General features: G+C 38.8%; 5 protein-coding genes, 1 long non-coding RNA gene and 3 other non-coding genes across 12 annotated transcripts; 7 read left to right on the forward strand and 2 right to left on the reverse strand.

Moving 5' to 3' along the window:
- The first annotated feature begins 57 nt into the window (after nucleotides 1-57).
- Nucleotides 58-7592, forward strand: LOC6609652. 2 transcript variants are annotated; one of them, XM_032717163.1, is made up of 7 exons: nucleotides 58-199; nucleotides 3800-4034; nucleotides 4098-4340; nucleotides 4396-4490; nucleotides 4549-6067; nucleotides 6123-6355; nucleotides 6414-7592. In XM_032717163.1, exons 1-7 carry the CDS (start codon nucleotides 189-191, stop codon nucleotides 6580-6582), a joined length of 2505 nt encoding a protein of 834 aa, XP_032573054.1. In that variant the 5' UTR covers nucleotides 58-188; the 3' UTR covers nucleotides 6583-7592. The 2 variants fall into 2 exon arrangements, with proteins under 2 accessions (XP_032573054.1, XP_002034326.1); XM_002034290.2 differs by lacking the exon at nucleotides 58-199 and adding an exon at nucleotides 3244-3454.
- LOC6609651 lies at nucleotides 949-2017 on the forward strand. The gene is made up of 3 exons (XM_032717168.1): nucleotides 949-1378; nucleotides 1437-1558; nucleotides 1617-2017. Exons 1-3 carry the CDS (start codon nucleotides 1358-1360, stop codon nucleotides 1858-1860), a joined length of 387 nt encoding a protein of 128 aa, XP_032573059.1. The 5' UTR covers nucleotides 949-1357; the 3' UTR covers nucleotides 1861-2017.
- Nucleotides 2239-2874, forward strand: LOC116800704. Its single transcript, XM_032717169.1, has 3 exons — nucleotides 2239-2331; nucleotides 2382-2506; nucleotides 2562-2874. Exons 1-3 carry the CDS (start codon nucleotides 2308-2310, stop codon nucleotides 2791-2793), a joined length of 381 nt encoding a protein of 126 aa, XP_032573060.1. The 5' UTR covers nucleotides 2239-2307; the 3' UTR covers nucleotides 2794-2874.
- On the reverse strand, nucleotides 7010-12127 carry LOC6609653 (protein singed wings 2). Its single transcript, XM_002034291.2, has 5 exons — nucleotides 11460-12127; nucleotides 9124-9336; nucleotides 8475-8958; nucleotides 8236-8415; nucleotides 7010-8183 (listed from the first exon to the last, which is right to left on the reverse strand). Exons 1-5 carry the CDS (start codon nucleotides 11531-11533, stop codon nucleotides 7635-7637), a joined length of 1500 nt encoding a protein of 499 aa, XP_002034327.1. The 5' UTR covers nucleotides 11534-12127; the 3' UTR covers nucleotides 7010-7634.
- Nucleotides 12128-12237: 110 nt separating this feature from the next.
- Nucleotides 12238-14755, reverse strand: LOC6609654 (cytoplasmic phosphatidylinositol transfer protein 1). The gene is made up of 7 exons (XM_002034292.2): nucleotides 14592-14755; nucleotides 14373-14521; nucleotides 14220-14308; nucleotides 13341-13348; nucleotides 13213-13284; nucleotides 13024-13153; nucleotides 12238-12962 (listed from the first exon to the last, which is right to left on the reverse strand). The coding sequence occupies exons 1-7, from the start codon at nucleotides 14640-14642 to the stop codon at nucleotides 12634-12636; spliced, it is 828 nt and encodes a 275-aa protein (XP_002034328.1). The 5' UTR covers nucleotides 14643-14755; the 3' UTR covers nucleotides 12238-12633.
- A 728-nt stretch (nucleotides 14756-15483) lies between these two features.
- Nucleotides 15484-19803, forward strand: LOC116800705. 3 transcript variants are annotated; one of them, XR_004361567.1, is made up of 17 exons: nucleotides 15484-15587; nucleotides 15773-15873; nucleotides 16268-16314; nucleotides 16499-16618; nucleotides 16817-16868; nucleotides 17069-17148; nucleotides 17346-17387; nucleotides 17587-17654; nucleotides 17831-17880; nucleotides 18062-18115; nucleotides 18297-18360; nucleotides 18546-18600; nucleotides 18779-18833; nucleotides 19006-19054; nucleotides 19236-19293; nucleotides 19473-19516; nucleotides 19696-19803. It is a non-coding gene; the product is annotated as an uncharacterized LOC116800705 (long non-coding RNA). The 3 variants fall into 3 exon arrangements; XR_004361568.1 differs by having other exon boundaries at nucleotides 15773-15868; XR_004361569.1 differs by lacking the exon at nucleotides 18779-18833.
- LOC6609663 lies at nucleotides 17909-17994 on the forward strand. Its single transcript, XR_048415.2, has one exon. It is a non-coding gene; the product is annotated as a small nucleolar RNA R38 (small nucleolar RNA).
- LOC6609664 lies at nucleotides 18151-18233 on the forward strand. The gene has a single exon (XR_048416.2). It is a non-coding gene; the product is annotated as a small nucleolar RNA R38 (small nucleolar RNA).
- On the forward strand, nucleotides 19324-19406 carry LOC6609669. The gene has a single exon (XR_048421.2). It is a non-coding gene; the product is annotated as a small nucleolar RNA R38 (small nucleolar RNA).
- Nucleotides 19804-20580: the final 777 nt, after the last annotated feature.

Raw genomic sequence — 20580 nt, forward strand, 5'->3', positions numbered from 1 at the left:
TACCACACAAATATACCAAACAGAGTGCTAGTATTGAATGCTATGCAGTATGGTGTTTTTTAGTAACACCAAGGTATGGCAGCGCCGTAAGTTCCTCTGCACAGAAAAATAAAAACTAATGAATAAAATGAAGCAGAAATAAAGTGCAATAATCTTCCGACAACGAGAGGTTACAAGTGCAATACACCATGGCTGCAAAGTAAGTGAAATTGATAAGGTTTTATAAACAGTGCAAAACTTTACTTCGTTTATGTGGCTGCGTCTGCGAATGTGTGTGTGTGTGTGTGTGTGGGCGGCGCGCTGTGTATGTGGGGGTATTTTTGTGTTTGTTTTGAGCTGCAGCCTCCGCCCTCGCAGCCACCCACCACCGCCGCTGCCTATTAAATTTGCATTCACATACACAGGAAGTGTGATGGAAAGGGGGGAAGAGGAAGACCGAGATAAGTATCGATTGCGAGCGGTGAAATTGATAAAATGTCAAAGTTCAAATGATTGGCAAACCGGTAAAATGAAATTTGATTTTTGATTTGTCTTAAGTGTAGTTCAACCATCATTTTTAATGAAAATTAGGAAAAATCTTCAAATATAAACATTGAATTAATACAAAAAGTTCATATATAATGCAAAAGTTTGTCTTTGTATTTAAAAATGAAAATTTTTAATTATTAAAAATTGTTATATTATTCAAGTGTAAATATTCTATTATCATACATATTCTTATAAATAAATTAAATATATAAATAATTGCTTAAGACAATTTTTAATTACCTACAAGTTTCTTAATTTATTGGTAAATATATATTGTTTTTTTTCCATTTAAAATTATTTTTAGCAAATTCTTGGAAATCATTTCCTACAAATTACAATTGTACCATGTCTTAAAGGTCAAAACCCTATTAGTCATATACCGGGGAAGACTTTTTAGAACTGTAAGAATCTCACGTAGAAAGAATTAAAATTTGACTTGGAAACTCCCCAAGAAATTTTCATTGGCCAGGTGTTTAATGTAGTCACAAGTTCTTCATGACAGAATGATTTTGCATTGGGCATGACGTGTGGAGATTGATTTGAACCAAGTTAATTGTCGCAGCGAAGGCTACCGAATGCTTTTGCCAGATGAGTCGATTTTATTGTGTCCCTTTTTCAATTGCCTTATAAGATGGGAATTTTGCAATTATTTGAATTAGTAGGTGTACTGAAGTGTTTCTCGCGAAGCAGATGTGTGATTTTTTTGTATCTTCATCGTAAAAATCAAAACTCGTTTGCTACTTAAGTCAACCAGCCTTCGTTTTGGGCTCAAAACTGACCAAGCGTTCAGATATTCAGATAGTTTTTGTTCAACCACAGACAGGTCATCATGTCTCGCGATTTTAGCGCGGTAGGTAGTATATTCGCATATGCAAATCAAAGTTAAAGCAAACCATAATCATATTTAGCTGTTGGCGATTCTCATCTTCTCTACGGTCAACGCGGCACCGCAAACTTCACCAACTATCGTTCCGCAAATCCGCACAAATGGCTTTCAACTTGAGCCCCTCAATCAAGAATACTTTCTCAGGTAGCTAATCAAAGTCCAGAGACAGCAACCCTTTACTTAGTTAGTTCTGAATCTGTAGAATCGAACATCCGGGTGGCACTATTCGCCAGGAATCCGTGAGCCAGAATGAAGCCGGTCACCTGCAGGTCAAAGGTGTGATTAACCAGCCCTTCGAGGATCAGGATGCCAATCTTATTGTCACCTACGAGGCAGGTCCGAATGGTTATGTTGCCAAATACAGCTTTGGCAAGGGTCCTCCAACGCCGCCACCTGACACCCCACTATTCCTTAGTCCCGGTGCTCTGAAAACTGCAGCTGGATAGGATTATATTTAGGAAGGATTAAAACCACTACTTGCCGTAATTTATATTTAACCAATTCTGTATTTATTAGTAGCAATAAGTAAGTAATAATCACTTAGTTTCCCTAGTTTATATAAATTAATAAACTGGCTGGACTATTTTAGCCATAACAAATTTACATACTTATTTTTGTAAATTGGCTAAGCCCTATTATAGAAACTTATTAGGTGAATTTCTTTCTCGGTCAATGATTCACCGTGGGAAGTTTTATTGTTATGTTATGTAAATCCCTATTGACAGTATTCAAAAATCACATCTTATAGCTATACTATAAGCGGAGAACGATTTTTGAATGTGTTTATTAATGATTCCAGTTTTGAACTTGGTTTAAGTTAGTGTGTTTTTGTTAGCTGTTTGCTGTCAGCTAGCTAAAAACATCAGTCGCTAACCAAAAGCCAAAAGATCATCATGGCTAACTTATTGTTAAGCTCAGTGAGTTTTTCTCAAAAGTTTGCCAGCCAATTGTATAATATTTGCTACAGGTGTTTTTGGTTCTGTTTCTGAGTCTGGTGAATTCGGCGCCCACAACTTCAGTTACTAAATTCGTGCCGCCCATAAACGATAATGGAGTTGTTCTAGTACCATCTGAGAATAATTATTCCCTGAGGTAAACAAGTAGTGAGGTAAAGATAATGCTCAACCAAGTGGTTTTCATCTTGTAGGATTGATCTCGACGGTTCGTCGCGGGATGAGATTGTTGAACAGGTTGCACCAGATGAACTTCAAGTTAAGGGCACTTTTAGCCAGCGTTTTCCCGGATCCAAATACCTGCTGGTCACCTACAAAGCTGGTACCGATGGATATGTGGCCAAGTATAGCATATCTAGCCAAACGGATACTGTAAACCAGATTCAACAGTTGCCACCCAATGTGTTGAAAACTGCTGCTGGATAGTGTTGTTATGATAGTTTAAATAAACATTATATAACGCACAATAAAACAGACAAGGTCTTTGTTGTTAAACCATCTATAAAATCTGCCGACAGATTTGTTTATTATATATTTTTGTAGCTATGATTTCTTTTAGATTGCTGAATAATTGGGGGTCTTATCAATGATATTTGAAAATCATTTGCCTCCCAAAGCTTTTTATAAACATTTGTAATTGAATTCGTTACCCTCTAAAATTGTAATCGATACCTTCGTCATTGAAGTGGTCACCACATGGATGAATACATTATACGAGAGCATAGTGTTTGTACACCCGCTCAACCGCAATGATGGAAACACTCGGAAGCTTTCACCTCACTTCTCACCTGCTGGCTCACCTAGGCGTGAGCGGAATTCTGATCACGCTCTCGTATCACAGTTGGTCGTATCAGGCAGCTGTGCCACATCGGAATCAGACAGTTGGCATTGTACGGCGCTATTGGCTTGTTGACTTATCAGAATTATTGGTCGTTAAATGTGATAAGGAGCCACGATGCAGCGCTAGACTTGGAAGCACCAAAATCCACTAGATTTCAGGAGCAATGTTTCGGGATTGGCGCAAAACCAAGCACAAGCGATGGCAGAAGGTGCAGCAGAAGCAGCAGACCTCCGTCCTCACCGAAAGGTTACTCATTTAATCCTCAAACTGTGTTTCCAGTGCACAAATATCCACAATGAATTGCATTAAACAACGCCAAACAAATTGAGATTGCATAAATCCAATTTGTACAATTAACTATTTGCGAACACGTTAAGAATGAATTGTATTTGTTTAAAGTGATTACGTGAATACCGGTTTTGCTGCAGCACTTGTTGTATCAATTCTTGAACAAGTTTTAAGATTCAGCTCACATTTTACAAGGGAAAATAGTTGGCACTCTGAATATGGACGTAATTGATTCAAACCCATTCCCTTAACTTTAGAAACTAAGCTTAATACAATAAGCATTAAACATTCCTAAATTTACAGGGAGACGATGATTGTGTTTGTCTACGACACAGAATGTCTCACAGACGAGGCGGATGATCCCATATCGGCGGTGCTCTACTTCCACCCAAGCTGGGTGTCCGACTCCCAGAAGGTGGCTCTGTGTGGTCAGCTCATGGGCACGTCGTACTTCCTCAAGGATTGCTTCTTTAATCCCCGCATCTTGGCCCTGCAGAATGGAAAGTTTGTGCTGAAGGAATTCGGCCGTTTTATTCTGGTAAATTAAATCAAATAATATAACTTTCCTTTTATTAATTCGATTGAGTATTTTGTTTTCCAGGCAATTGGCACTGATCGGAATATTGGAGATCAACTGTTGGAACATCGCGCTGATCTGCTGAGTTCCCTGCTCACGTTTTTCCACCGTGATGTACAGACCTTGTATGTCCAGTATGCTGCACCGCCCGCCCTGAACCGCCGGAATCTCAGCGAGAAACTGTACCACATCTTTGAAACATATCTGCCGATGCTGCAGCGCAACGGAAATACATTTCAAAATGTGCCGAGGCTGCGAATGCCAAAGGTGAGTGGTTAAAGTAGCAAACCGAATTACCTAGATAATCAAGATTCTCTTCCAGACGGCCAGTCATATATTCCTGGAGGCTATACAAACGTTGCAAAGTTGCCAGCAGACAAAGGGAATACTTGGCGGAGCGATTCTGTACCACAACAAGTCAGTTAATCCGGCTAAAGTCTGAACAAATTATTAACTCAAATACTTTGTCTTTTAGGGTTGTTGCCTCGCAACTGAGCGATATGGTGACCAAGCATCTTGTACTCACCGATCCTCTGCACATCCGAACTGCGGCCGAGCAAGTAACCAACCATCCTGAGTTCCACATACCCAACGGCGTTCATATGCTGGTGGTTTATTTGGAGCATATGCAGTACCGGCAGTTAGCTGGCGAGGCACAGCGCGCCCAGAACCTGCAGATGAACACAGCTCAGCTCACACATAATGGGATGCCGTTTCAGTATGCCAAGCGTAAGATAAAGCGGGACAAGTCGCTCATTTTTACCCACATACCCGAGGAGGAGCACGCCCCGGAGCAGCAGGGAGCAGTTGAGCAGTTACCACCAGCCAGACCCAAATCTATGCGACCCACCCACCTGCCGTTGCGTATAAAAAGCATGCAGAGCAAAGAGCTCCCGGAGTCTGGCATTGCATCAATAAATTTCGACGAAACCGATTCCTATCCGCAGTTCATTGGACGAACCAGCGTTTGCAATACTCCAATGACCGAGAACAAGGTACTGCCGGTGGCCAATGTTATGTCCATTTGCGCAAATCCCGAAGATGAAGGCAAGGAAGAGGATATTCACAATTCCAATGGCAAGACACATTCGCGTCGAAATTCACTGAAAGTGGATGTAGAGAAGTTCTTTCAAAACTTCATCAGCAATCCAAACAAGCAGCTCACACGACGCAAATCCTCTGCAGACCTGCAGGATGCACTTCGCGCCATCTCCAAGAAACTGAATAACTTTACGCATGGCCTCAAAACCGATGTGAATCGAAATGGAAGCGGTAATGGAGATGTCTCTTCGGATTCGCCGGATTTCATAGAGGACGATGATAAGATTACTTCCCGGACCATCAGCGATCCCACCTATCCGGTATTCAACACTAACGGCCAGCAGATCTCGCGCAGTTTGTTTCAGCAATTCCTGGATCAGTATCGCAAATTGTGGGGTGTGGCTAGTGAGCAGGCGCACGAGGATGCCGAGCTAGCCGCTCTGGTAGCCGAGTTCCAGGAGTTTAACGCCGAGATCCAAAAGCTCGACGAGCACATGAGACAGCAAGCAGCGGAAGCATTCTCCGCCGATAGGAATCTCAACGTTTCCGCAGCCAAAACTCCGCTGGACAAGCGATCCATGACACTGCCATTGAAATCAGCAGGAGAACCTTCGTTCGGAGAGCGTGCGTCCGGACGCAGTGGAGCTGGTGGAGTACCACTAACACCCCTGATGGCCAAACTATCTGTTCTGGCTCTAAGCGAAACAACGCCCATCGAGATACAAACTCCGCTGACAACCAGTAAGGTTTTCCCACGGCGAAGCTCACTGAAGTGCGAGGATGCAGTGGATGCATTGGCTGCCTTGACCACAGCCCCTGCTCAACCTCCGGGTCCAATTCAACCAGATGGCTTGCAAAGAACTGAACTCTACATATGCGGACAGCAGAATATGACCTTATTATTGCTCATGGAGGAGGGTACTTGTCAACAGCAGCAGGTTGTGCAGAAGATGGTAAGTGGATTGATATTTTTCGCTTATAAATATTGTTAATAAATCTTCCAATTAGTTTGACATTTGTGTGGCCAAGTTTCCGCACATGGAATCTCAACTGAATCAGACCTTAAACGTTAATGTGGAGGGCGACAACCGCGACGGCAGCAACTATAGCTTCATGTGCGTGGACTCCAAGTGGGATGTTTTGCAGCGGAATGGCCCTTGGAATCCCCTAGAGCTTAACATCCTCGAGAGCATGCACTCGATACATTCCAGTGGTCATCATCTAACAGATTTGATCTTGAGGTATGTTCAACTATCATAAACTTTCTTTGAATGGTTATGTTAATATTTATATTTATAGATCCCACGACTCCGTTTATTATGGCCATAAGAATGGAAGGACCGAGTTCTTCTACAAGGAGCCTACCCATCAGATCAATGGCATACCACCGCCCTCGGATCCAATAGGCAATATACAATCCCGCGCCAAGTCGCGACTGGAACGTGATCATTCCTACATGCTGTTCTAGGCTGTACAAAGGATCGTATATTATAAACATATTAAATACTCGCATGCTTAGCCAAAAAACAGGTAATGTAATCGAGGACACCAGATAGTCTGGTTCCCCGAAGAATAGCCAACTTTATGCCATCCACTGTTATTTCATTTGCGATCTCTGGCTGATTCCCTCGTGAGTCTTCTGTTTTGTAGAGTGGTTAGATACTGATTCCATATCATATACAATGCGAACCAAGGGAACTCAATTTTAAACGATCTAAATTTTACTTCGACTTTTATACAACAAATTTATACGAAACATTGCCGAACTTTTTAACCGCCATTCAATGGACTCACGAAGGAAACCAAAATAATTTTAGATATATATGCCGCTTATAGCCAGCGAATTATTAAGCCTTGTTTAAATTTTCACTTGATTGATGTAAAGTACAAAAATGTTTTAAGCTTTGTTTACAATGTCCAGCACTGTTGTTTAATTTATAAGCTTGTATCCTATACAATTATTTTAATCATTTTGCATTTGCTTTGACCGAAAAGATGCGACATTTTGCACTGATTTCGAGAGCCAAAGAATTTAAATCAAGGGTTTTAATTGTAAATATACATTATACAAAATTAGATTCATTTAAATGGAATAATGTGTAACTAACCTAAATTCACACAGACTCCGTGTTCTGTCCAGTTGCAAACATAAACCTATCTTAGCTGTTTCTCATTATCAAAGATTAAGCGCTTTGTGCCAATTTAAATGCAGGTTAAATGCTAAAATAAACCGTCAAATGTGTAGGAACGTGAGAACGAATGTTTTTAACCATACAAAACAGTTTGAACAGTGCAATAGTGTGGAGAAAAACAACTATTTTGAGAGTTTTGCGTTGACCTAGCTTAAATATACATACATAAATACCTAAACAACATTATTTATATATATATAAATATTCATATATGATACAAAGACCGGTATTGTTTTTGTAGATTTTCAAGAATAAACCGAAAACCGTTGTCAGTGGTTGAGAAATACTTTCGAGTTGAACTTCCTTTAACATAAGATCTAGATAGAGACTAGGGCATTTTCATCACAATCCAAGGAACTCGACCGTAATACTTGTAGTAGTAGTAATCGTAGGCAAGCTTGCCCAGGATGATAAATATGAGGCTGGCCAGCACCCCGTTCAGCCAATCGATGGGATGGATGTGAGTGCTGCCCTCCACGCTTAAATTGCACATCTCCTGGCGACTGAGGGTCAGCACCTTGGCCAGCAGCTGGTCGTCATCCAGGCGGTAGGTGCAGCTCACATTCCAGGCATCCCGCACGATATCCTTGTACTTGGTCAACAGCTCACGCATTCTGCTGCCAAACTTGCAGGTGCAGTGCCAGGGATTTCGACTTAGCAATAGCAGATTGGCATTCTCGTTGTCAAACAGAGCGTTGTCCAGAGCGTAGACGTGAAACTTGCGGAGATTGTTGCCACGCAGATTGAGCAAGCGGAAGTTCTGCAGCCAGTAAGTGCCCTCCAAGTTGTCCACATTGGATATCTGATTGTTCTCCAGCTGCATATCCACAACGTGGCGATAGTGGGGATTGTCCCGCAGCGGATTTAAGTCACTGATCTGATGACAAATCAAGTAAGTTACGTTTCATTGAGCATATTAGAGATCTTACCATATTATCGTTAATAACTAAAGTGGTGGTGTTGTCCGGCAAAAAGTCCGGCAAGCGATGGAACTGCAAATGGGAACAGTTGACCGTATAGAGCGGTATGTGAGTCTTGGGCAAGATGTGATGCATTAGGCAAGTGCAGTTCCTTAGATCCTCGTGCGATTGGCATTGTCTCCTCAGCTCCTGCAAATAAAAGCAATCAGGTAATCAGAGTGATACTTGATTGATGAGCAGCTACCAACCAGTTTGTAGTGCATGACCAGGAGCATCTGGCGTTCCTTATACTTTCGATCTGTGCAGATTAGTTCGTCGCGATCCACCACCAGGCGCCCCTTTTCCGGCTGCAGCAACATCCACTTGAAGTTGCGCGTACAGTTCCACGGATTGCCCGCCAGATAGAGTTGCTCGAAATTGCGGGGCAGCAACAGGGGTCCATCCAGTTGGATGAGCTGGTTCCATCGGAGATCTAAGACCTTGAGCGGATGCACCCGTTTGAAGGTGCGGGATGAGATGTACGAGAGATTCGTCCACGAAATGTTGATGGTATGAAGCTCCAACATTTCGGGAAAGTCGAATTTTAATTCGGTGAAGCCACTATACTCGATGGTCAGTGAGCGAAGGCGGGGCAATTTCTGAAGATCCCTGAAATGATTCAGACCATCCTTTGGCCAGCCGCATAGAAGCATTTCCAGTGCGGGCTGTACTCTGCTCAACTTTCCAGATTGGCTATAATGGGAATATAAATAGATTATAGATATTAGTAGATTGAGAAACGGATTGAGTCCAGTGCTTTGACTATCTGATGAGCCACCTGTTGGATACGATGGGCACTTGAATTAAATAGATGCCTTATTTATATGTTAACTCAAACAAAGATCTAACAATACTCACTTCAGGGCAGCCAGGTTATTCATTCCGCCATAGCACTTAAGAGTTCCGTTCCGGTTCGATCTGGAGCAGTTTCCGCCCGCTGCCTCCGGCGCGGAGGACCAACCGAAGCAGCTGCGCCCAGAATCGGGCATCGGAATGATCTCGGTGGTGATGGTAGTGATGGTGGCTAGCAAAGTGCTCGTCTCATGACTGTCATCCGCGGCCTGGCTCAGCCTGAGTAACAGATATTTGGTAAGTAAATAAATGTCTATCTCATGATGCTATTTTTGGGCCAGACAGCCCTCAAATTGGTGATAATTTAGCCGCAGTGCTCCTCTCTTTTAGGGCCAACTCGATAAGCAGACGCCAGGTAAGACTTAATTGCTTGGGGAATACACAGATACGCAGATAGAGATACTAACTATTTCATTTCCTTTACATTTTCACCCACATAGCAAGGAAATGTGCTTCATCCAACATATTGTACGTTGATAAATTAAGAAAAGACTGTGATCTATTTTCTCGTCCCGCCTTTAAAAATAGCCATGAATCGGTTTTAGGCACTGCAAACTGCTTTTAGCCAACCGACTTGACAAATATATATATAAATATATATCTGTAATCTAAACGGTAGCTCAACTCAGCTCGCATACGACCTGCGTAGTATGGAAATCTTGTTTGTTTTGTCTATATGGCGGTTCTATTAGCGAACCGAGAACCAAAGTATATCACATGATTTCCATTTAGCACATCTCTAGGTGCTACATTGCTGGTTGACAGCCAGGAGACAGAGTCCGGAACTCAATTGCTGAATGTAGAGGTAGGTCGGGGAAAACTTTCGGTAATATATCTATAAGTTTATATCCGAAACAAATTTTCAATCGTTAATATATCTTCGAGTTTATCATTGAATAAACATTCGGATGCTGCTAGAAAATACATACATCATCTTCTAATATACCCCGTCGCGTTTTCCGAGGGGTACTAAGTGGGCTCTAACTGACAATTAACAACTGGCGTTCAAGGCGTTAAACTCAACAATACACAAAGTGAAATATAATAACACCAAAAATATTTACTTAAAAATCCACGAATAAAGGCAGTTCGGTAGCAGCTTTGTTTGATTAGAAGTGGTAACGTTTTTGGGAACAACAAATATTGAAATTCGTGGGCTATTCCGCATATGTGCTTTATAAAGCCAAAATCCTAACTGACAGAATCGACACTCTTTCTCCGTGTGACTTGGACTGTCAATTATCATTAATTAAGTATTATTGCCAAATTGAAAAGGCATACAAAAACAGACGCTCAGACCTGTATTTCAATATTTTCTGAAAAACGAAATTTGTTTTATTTATCCCACGAAGTTTCACTTGGTTCGCTAAAATATTTACCAAGTGTACAACACGGCGTATGCGTGATTGCGTCTGCGGACAAGTTCAGGCGAATTTTAATTGAAAAGCATGCTTTTTCAGTTGACTCTTGAACATGGGACAATTGGCATGCTATTTCATTTAGACAATAAAATCGGCTAGCTAAGAAATTCAATCTTTGCTCAAGAGAGTAGTTTAAAGGTGACACTGAATATTGCAAACATTTCAATTAATTTCCGACTGACAATAAATCCAAATAAATCTACTTATGACAGCGACTGTCAATTGGTTCTCGATTCCCATTGAGATTGCCTAATAGTTGCCGCATAATAAATATGATCGAAAAGATGATTTGAAGAAATGTGAGCTAGAAAAGTTCAAAATATATAGACAGTCGACCCAGATCGGATTGCATTTTGTTGTTATATATTTCTTTGATAAACGAAGACTTTTTATGGTAACGGCGATAAGAATTTTTAAATTTGAGGCAAATATACTTGATTCCCTCCGAAAATTCATGACTGTGATACGCTGCTTGGGGTAAGCGATAAGTGCGGAATGGCTTTTCGCCTCTGTTTTGAATTTTGAGGAAGTTGCTACCTTAGAACTTTATAGTCCTAATTGCCCATGTGCTCGTGGAATATCAAACTTGTTACTCAGAGAAGGAGAATAAAGCTATCATATCTTGTGTAGGAAGTACAAACAACTTTAGCTTCGGTTCCAGTGAACTCTGCCATGTACTCCAGTTCGTTTGGTTTGTCTAGTCTTTATATTAACCATAAAACCCAATCAGTTCGGCTAGATTGCATGGGGCCTCGTAAAAGGTTTATCATGGACTATAACCCGCATATGGAGTGGCCCAGAATAGGATTTAGTATGATTATTAATAAATCAGCCAGTGCTGTAAACATCTGATAACAGCGAACGAATTGCAAGTATTACACTGGATTACGCATACGCCGCGTGGTCCACTCGTGTTTTTACCTTATTAAGATCATGCAAAACAGCGAAATAGTTTTCGCTGCTTTTGCCCGTTTTTGAAACACACCGCTCGCCATATTAATTTTTGGTTTATTTTTAAATATTTATTTTGAGACTGTTTATCCGGCTTGCGTTGTTTTCAATCAGAATATTCCATTGTCACGATCGCGCGCAGGTCGAGCAGTTTGGGCAATTGCGATCGAATTGTTTTGGCTCTGCCATTGGCTCTACGCTAAAAACATAATCAAAAAATTCGTTTTTTTCCGCGATCCGCCGTTTAATGACCACGCATCCGCGTATGTATCCGCACTGTGCTACTTTTCTCGCGTTTGAAGTTCAAATGCGGCGCGAACGCGAAACGCTGGTGCTTTTGCTGTTTTTTTTTTTACTTTAGCCGCTCCGCGGGTAATACTTTTTGACGTCCGAGATCTCCAGCGGCAAATCAGCTGGCAGCGAGAGCGATATAGACTTATCAATAGCCCTCTCCACATTTTTTGGGGGCTCGTTTCGGTTGGAACAGCTGTTGAGTTCCCCTGGCAACGGATGAATGAAGGGTGTGGTGGGGGTGTCTGATTTACGATCAGTGTCAGGGTCAATTCTGCTCGCATTTATTGATTTACACACTGGCGATCCATTCTGTCAAGCGGCGAGGTGAATCATCTCTATCTAATGCTTGGTTCATTGGCATACAAATGACTTATAATTTGGTTGGCAACAAATCAGAACATTTTAATGGCCCTCGGCTGCCGAATAAAAGTAATTAACAATCATATGACAGAGGTATATTTCAAATATGTTTAATCGTTTGAATTTGTACACCAAAATTGTTTTGTATTTCTACACCAAAATTGTTTGTATTTGTACACCAAACGCATATAAGTTTGACTAAAAAATTACGTGGTCTAGTTTGTAACAATTATTTGGTTTCGAGTTTCCAGCTAGGTGCTTGTGCATTGTACTTTTAAACGCTGCAGGCAGTTACTAGAGCTCTGAGCTTCTTTGGACCGTAGAAATGCATCGACAATGATATATATATGTATGTATATGTATATACACAAATATGCGTACGTTAATAAGATATTTCCTATGAAACTTTTTAAGCTTGCCGCGAGGCCTTGAAGGTACTATTTTAGCCTGCATTCTGTCACTTCGATTTTCCTAGGTTGTAGTTAAATTCTCAATCTATATCGCCATCATTTGCCTCTTTGGCAGCTTCCCCCGCCGTCGCATTTGCGCCACCACTTGTGTTGTGAATCTTCTCATTGGTCTCGGCCTGCTTTTGACGCTCGTAGGCGCGAACATCCTCCAGGGTCATGCCATGCCATTCGTCCACCCATGCGAAAGCTTGCCGGTGTCCCAGTAGTAGAATCTCCCGAATTCCGCGCTGAATGAAGTCCTCCACTTTGGTCTGCAGACCCCATACCTCAAAGCTGGCGTCGACCACCTTGTAGGAGCACATAATGGGCTTGTCCGTTTCCCGCCATCCTTCAATCAGCGGACCACGGCCTAAGGATAAAATATATATGAATTCTTTGCACTGATTAAATCTACCGCATGATCACGTTACCCGTCTTTTCCGATTTGTAGAACTTGGGATCTTCTTCCTTCTTATAATGCTTGGCACTGACCTCATCGAACGCTATGTCCAAATGATCCACAGTTCGAACTTTGAGCTCATCTTCAGTTAGATCCAGACACTGTCAATCAAAATGACATTATTTCTCAATGTTAAGTTTGACCTTTAAGTTACAATTACGTTTTCTGTGCTGCCATTATTGTCCTCGTACTTAGTTTTGATGAGCACATTTAGTTTGGGTATAAAGGAACACTGTCAAGAAATAATTGGTTACCAAAGGCCAAGCACAACAGAGTTCATGCAATTACCGTGTATTCTAGTGAAAGTTCCATCCAATTTGGGACCCAATTACAGCACATGAAAATATGACAGATATAAAATAATCAATAAGCCAGCCAATTCATATTTTGAATGGAAGTACTTAAAAATTCAATGGCCATGGAGCTGGTAATGAAAGTCAATTAAGCCAATGGATCAGTTATTAAGTCCTTGAGTATATAAGATACTATATTAAACCAAAAAACACAAAAGATTTAAAGGCCTTTGGTACGAAGTCCCAAATAAACGCTAAAAATAATCCCTATAACATGAAATAGTATACCATAGATAGTATACCATGTACATAGATTATATCAAAATCGTCGCCTTTAAACCAATTCGTTTTGCAGGCACTTAACAAGTAATTTCCAATAGCAACTTTGGGTAAACAAACAAGCTGGTAATGGATTTCCCCCTCGAAGTCAACGACCTGCTGGAATAACAATCCCCAATCGAGTGCATAGCACTTAATCGGATGCATTGAGCACCGCGTAATCCGATTTTATCAACATATGCGCTGGGAATACAGGCAGTTGCCAACAAATGCCGTACGGAGATTGGAGCAGCTGGCCATGAAGTGCCCTCCTCTAGCCCCATCCAAACCACATCGGTGACGTACTGAGTGCGTAAACAGGTGTGAGTTTAATGGAGCGCGCTTATCGGCAGACGTACCCCCACCATATTGGTAATGGTCTAGTGATAAGGCGGAATTCTTGCTGGCCCCCAAAAATCACACGATGTTCCTAGAACGCTTGCCATATGGCTATGGTAAGATGGCAGGAGGGCAAGCCCGCCTCCGGAATACACAATTAGACTAAAAATAGACTGGGATGCGCAGTAGTTGGTGGTGGGTTACTGTCACTCCTCACCTGTTAGCGTGTACGGATAGTAGTTCCATGATTTCTCTATCACATAGAAGACTCGGGGGCAAATGGCCTGGATCCAGTAGGGCAGTCGGCTGTAATGGATGAAATTTGTAGTCGGATATTCTACAACTAAGTAGCACCTCTAGAGATTCCCACCTGGACAAGTGAATATGCTTCTCCGTGTACTGGCCCTTGCCGTGAACGGGATCCTCGCAGGGCTTGTTCTCCACCACCTCAACGCCCTCGCCTTCCTCCGATTGCTCCAGACTGTGGCGCGCTATCATATAAAGCTGCCCGATCTTGTACTGCAAAGTGATGAGAGAAAAACTTTATTTCGAACAATATTATGAAGGTAAAGTACAAGTGGCCACACACCTCCTCCACCGTAAGCGGCATGCAGACGCGATACTCCTTGGTCAGCACCATTTCTTTGGCGGATTTGGATGCCGGAGAAAATACAAATCAAAACTTTGAACGTTACGCAAAGAGACTCACACGCGACGCAACGGCAAGCAACAACAAATACGCAGTGTGGCCAGGCAGCAGCTGTTTAAATAGATTTCGGGACTTGGAATAGAGCGCGCGGAGAGGTGGAGCACTTCGATGCAATATCAGCAGTGTTAAGAACCATTGGCAAATATATCGATAAGACCGTAACAATAACTTAATAATTTAATTAAATAAATTTATATAATAATGACGATAATTTTGGTATCGAGGTGAAATAAAACATTTGAATCGTAGGGGGCAGTAAAATAAACAGCAACAAAATAATGCATTGTAAGCTGTGTATAAGTATAACATACTAAGTGTACGCGGTGTATAAATATTAAATACTAAGTGTAAGCGGCGTATAAATATAAATAAATAGTCTTAAAAAAAACAATAGTGTGATCGAGATCGAGGAGTTTGGCGTCGAGAGCATGAAATAAAAACAAAGTGCATAAAAGAACTTATAAAGATTGTTACAGCATACAATATTTTAATACGCACCAACTTTAATAATGATTCTATCTATTTTAATTTAATATAAGGAACATAATATATAACATATTTTTATAAGATTCAAATTTAATAGGGATTCTATTTTATTAGTTCAATAAGCCTATTGTTATGAGCCCATTTACTTTTATTTAAAATGCCGAACCTGTAAATAATGATTAATAAAAAAACAAGTTATTCACACTTTCCGTTGCACACGGTTTTTGGAACTACCCTCTATAACTATCGATTACAGGCTCGATAAATGCAATATCGTTGCAGAATCGTAGTATGGTCACATCGCCACGTGCATTCTTCCACTTCTTTTTTTCGTTCAAAATGGACGGTCGCGTTTTCTGCGTAAATTCTCAGCTAAAATTTAACAAAAGGGTAAGCTAACGTTGTGTTAAAGTGTATAAAATAGGCAGACTTACATGATGATTATACTCGTACCGCCCCAGTCTGAAGAGACGTGTTGATTGGTTATTTATACTGATAGAAAAAACCCACAAGTTGCCGACAGATCGATCTTGTGATAAACTTGCAATATACTCATATGGTTCTTTAATTTACAGGATGTTGTGCGGTATTAGGAAATGGAACTACAAATAATTATGGAAAAAAACAGTTTTCATGGCTTTCTGCCAAATTTCTCCACACGTGTCTCAAAAGTAAGGTTAGTTTTGACTTAAAATTATTTGAACTTCACTTAACAATAGTTTGCAATAGAATAGCCGAGTGCTCATTTTAAAATATACCCGTACAGTATCCCAGAAACATGCGAAAAGGAAATATTCTTTGGTTGCATGAACTTTCACGTGGTTCTTATTTCAAATCCCAATATTTTCGATAGTACTGTACTAGTCTACTAACCATATTCATATTGTAAACTATTGTTGCTTGAAATCTTCCATATTTCAATGATGAAACATTTACCCAGCTCGCTTTGATATTCAATGAAGAGAACTGTTCCATATCCAACGCAAAATAAACTGCTGATTTGACTCTTGCAACCAGCTAAGCGCTATTTGTTAATATATATATTAAGAAGGTTGTGTTTCTATTTGCAGATGGTCTATTTGAAAGTGGATTGAAAGAGATTTCTCATGTGACAAAGGTGGGTTTTTCATACATTTAAATGGTATAGAACTTGTAAATGATGATTTATTATTATTTGCTACTCTTGAAGGTCATTGATGAATACTTTCACCTTATAACCTGATGTAAAATTTTAATAATGAAAATATCATGAAGAATTTATTTATTTAACGTGTTAAAATATTTTAATTATCTGTTTGCAGATAGGCGGAAAAATAATGAGTGGGAATAAGTGCTTTATAAATTCCTCGGGACGCGGATCAGTAATGTCTGAATCCTCTTTTCGACAGATTAATTAATTCCGGAGAAATAAAAATGTTCAGGTAATAACATTATTATATATATTTGTAATACATATTTAGTATGATGAAACATTTACCCAGCTCGCTTTGATATTCTATGAAGAGAACTGTTCCATAACCAACGCAAAAATAACTTGCTGACTTCAATTATAATAGATTAGATCTAACAAATTGATTTACATAAATTTTAACGTTTAAACTATTTAAATTTATTTCCAGAATTAAATGCAGAGGTCTTGGCCGGACTGCTTGAGAATAATGAGAAAATAAGGTAATTAAAAGTATAGTTTATAAACTTGCATTTATATATTTGTATGATGAAACATTTACCCAGCTCGCTTTGATTTCTATGAAGAAAACTGTTCCATATCCAACGCAAAAATTATCTTGCTGACTTTTATCATACGCTTATAAATGTGATTTTTCCTAAACCCCTATTATAAAGATGTTTTTCTCTTAATATATTTACAGAAAATGGTTGACACAAATCATAACTGTTCTCCAATAAACAAAATATGCAATCCACTGATACATCTGGATCTCTTTCTCAGGTGGGTAATAAATTCTTTTAAGTTAACTAACCAAACGTGAAAATGATGATTAATTATTATTTGCTACTCTTGAAGAGCTTTGATGAATACTTACACCTTAGAAACTGAGTCAATTATATATTAACGAGTGTTAAATCATCACAAATTTACACATTGAGTACTAACTGATTATTATTCGATTTATCTTATATTTATAGAACAATGGAACACAGAAATGCGGTCAAATTCGGAAATATGAGGTAATTGTAAATAAGATTTAAGAAGATATTAAAAAAGTATGATGAAACATTTACCCAGCTCGCTTTGATAAACAATGAAGAGAACTGTTCCATATCCAACGCAAAACTAAAATGCTGACTTAAGAATAGAATGCTCATGCAAGAATTATGTTTAACCTTTACGAATATGTTTTTAAACATCTTTCATTTATCTTTACAGAAATATTTTTTGAAGTTCACTCGTTGTTTTGCGATTGGCATCTGAGTTTTGGACTTCTTAGTTAAACGGTATGTAAATTTCTATACTATAATAATAATATAATTGTTCTGTGATGTCAAACCAATAGACAAGCATATAACCGAACAATCATGTTGATTTTCACCCGACTGAGCCAAAAACAACAATCTCTACCATTAAAAAAATTTGGCGAATTTAAATTAAAACGTTTTGCTTTATTTTACAGGCAACGCAGGAAGAAAATCGTAGATATTGAATGAATAAAATCTAAAAATGGTAAGCATATAACTAACAAAAGACTTTCATATGGGCAATGATGAACACTTTATTTAAGCCAAACAGTTATCCCTGTCATAAGAATAATTGATGATAAAAGTTGCTGATTCATATATGAAACTCTAATCATTAGTACTTTCCTATATTCGACTGACAATAATTAATGTTTTTATTGTTACAGGTATCTGCACACTATATAAATCGAGCTGCGAAGGAATTTTGCTGATTAATAAAGGTTAGTTTTCCTACCTTTTGCTGCCTATAAAAATTGCCTTTGTGATGAACATCTTTTTAAAGCCAAACAGTTATCCCTGTCATAAGAATAATTGATGATACAATAATCTGACAAAATATATTTTTAAATCTTTGACTATATGTTTACCATCTTATTAATAATATTGCTTTTAATATTTCAGATTCGCTGATGATACAAACATATTACAAAATAATACCCGATTGAGGATGGCTTAAAATCTAAAGGTAGGTCAACTTTAAAATACTAATTTTGAGGCACAATTAAATTTTTATGATGATTTCGTATACCGCCCCAGTCGGAGAAATGATGTCGATTGGAATAATTTGCTGATACCTCAGATTCCTTATAACTGAGGAGAATATTGTGACCTTTCTTTTTATTAACGGAGTTTTTTTTTTTTAACTTACAGGTCTTCATAATATGCAGTACCCAAGATGGTTTGGATTATAATATGTATTTCCAAGGTAGGTCTATCACTAAAAATATGTAAAGTTATGTAGATATTATGATGACTAAAGGATACCGCCCCAGTCGGAGAAATTATGTCGATTGGAATAACTTACTGATACCTCATATTACTTTTCTGAGGAAAATATTGTGACCCTCCTTTTCATTAAATATGTTTTTTTTTTTAATTTACAGGTTTTCATAATATGCAGTACCCAAGATGGTGTGGATTATAATATGTATTTCCAAGGTAGGTCTATCAATAAAAATATGTAAAGTTATGTAGATATTATGATGACTAAAGGATACCGCCCCAGTCGGAGAAATTATGTCGATTGGTTAAACATACTGACTAATCAATGATTTTTATTTAAGTCACTTAATAAAAGCGTTTATTAAGACTGTTTTCATTTTTCTTACAGATGTCTGAAGATCAGGGAAAAAAGCTGTTTACCCTGCAATATTACTAAGGTGTGTATTGAAAAATTAATTCCTAAAATTTACCTACCTTTTTCTGATGACAAACCAATAGACAAGCATATACCTGAATTCACGTGTGTTGCTACCATTTTTGACTGAACTAGACAAATATTTTTAGTTTTATGGAACCAAATTGCACGAACCAAAATTAATTAAAACTTTTTCTTTTTAGGCTTGAACTAAAGCGGTCTTTTTGATTTGTTGAATCCTCATGAACGCAGTAATATTAAGTATGTAATTGAATAATAGACAGTAGCTATTATTATGTGATGAACACCTTATTTAAGCCAAACAGTTATCCCTGTCATAAGAATAATTGATGATATATTCAGCTGACAAAATAACTAATTTCGTTATAGTTAATATATCGCCATTTGTTTTAAATCCACATTGTTATTTTTCCTTTTAGGTAATACCTGACATCTGGCTTTGTGATTCAGCTGAACTTTTGTGGTAAGTATTTGTTTTTAATTCTTGCCAGCTTATCATTTTTTTCTTGATGAAAACCTAGACAAGCATATAGCTGAATTTCTCTGTCGACATCTCACGCGACTGATAAGTCACATTTATTTCCATCAATGTGATTAACCCTTTAGTACTGAAACTAATTTACATTTTATCTATTCTTGCAGGTATATTGCGAAGATCGAACAAAGCCATTTCACTCCAAACTAAACTAGACTCTGCTGTAGCCATTTGAACAAATAAAAACTCAAAAGATACTGTTTAATATAACGTGATATATTTTATTTTATTTTGCATTACAAATTATGTATAGACATTCAATCGCTTCAGTTAGCTGGGAGATAATTATAACGCTCTGCTCTTTCCACATATAAGAATATTGAATTTGTAAATGTTGAGTCCTATACGTGTATATACTTTTGCTTTGGATGTTCGTATATGTAAACATGTAAATATATAAGTACGTGGTTCAAATACACGTTACATATGTGTTTGCTTGGCTTGGGCCTTACATTCTTTATCATTGTAAATATATATATATGTATGTATATTCATATATTGTATGCGTTGGTTAGGGCCGAGTTGGCATACACGTTCAAAAAAACCAAATTGCTTGTTGCACAAAACTCATTGCCCGACTTTTTCGGCCAGTGTACGAACCTAACGTTATGATCGTCTAAACTTAACTTCCGCTTCCAACGAACGCTCTCAAATGCTCTGATGTTTGCGATTTTTCGCGCGTGGATGCGTGCCATTTGCACACTGAAACATTTAATGGAAAGCACAACTATATAATGTCGGGTATTTTGGTTAATAGGTTGCTAGTGGTTTGCATATCGATATAAAATGTTCAATTCTACTAGACAACATTTATAAAGTTTAGCTATTTGATTTGCGACTGCAACGCGTTCCTCCTCTCATAGATCGTTCGAAACTATAGCTAATCGAATAATGTGTGCTCCCCGTTTCAGAAGTGGGACAAATCAGGCCAAGTCATTTTTTAACATCAATGACGATTTACAGAACACAAATGGGGAGAGTGCGAAAATATA

This window comes from Drosophila sechellia, chromosome 2R, assembly GCF_004382195.2.
Source record: "Drosophila sechellia strain sech25 chromosome 2R, ASM438219v1, whole genome shotgun sequence".
Classification (NCBI taxonomy): domain Eukaryota; kingdom Metazoa; phylum Arthropoda; class Insecta; order Diptera; family Drosophilidae; genus Drosophila; species Drosophila sechellia.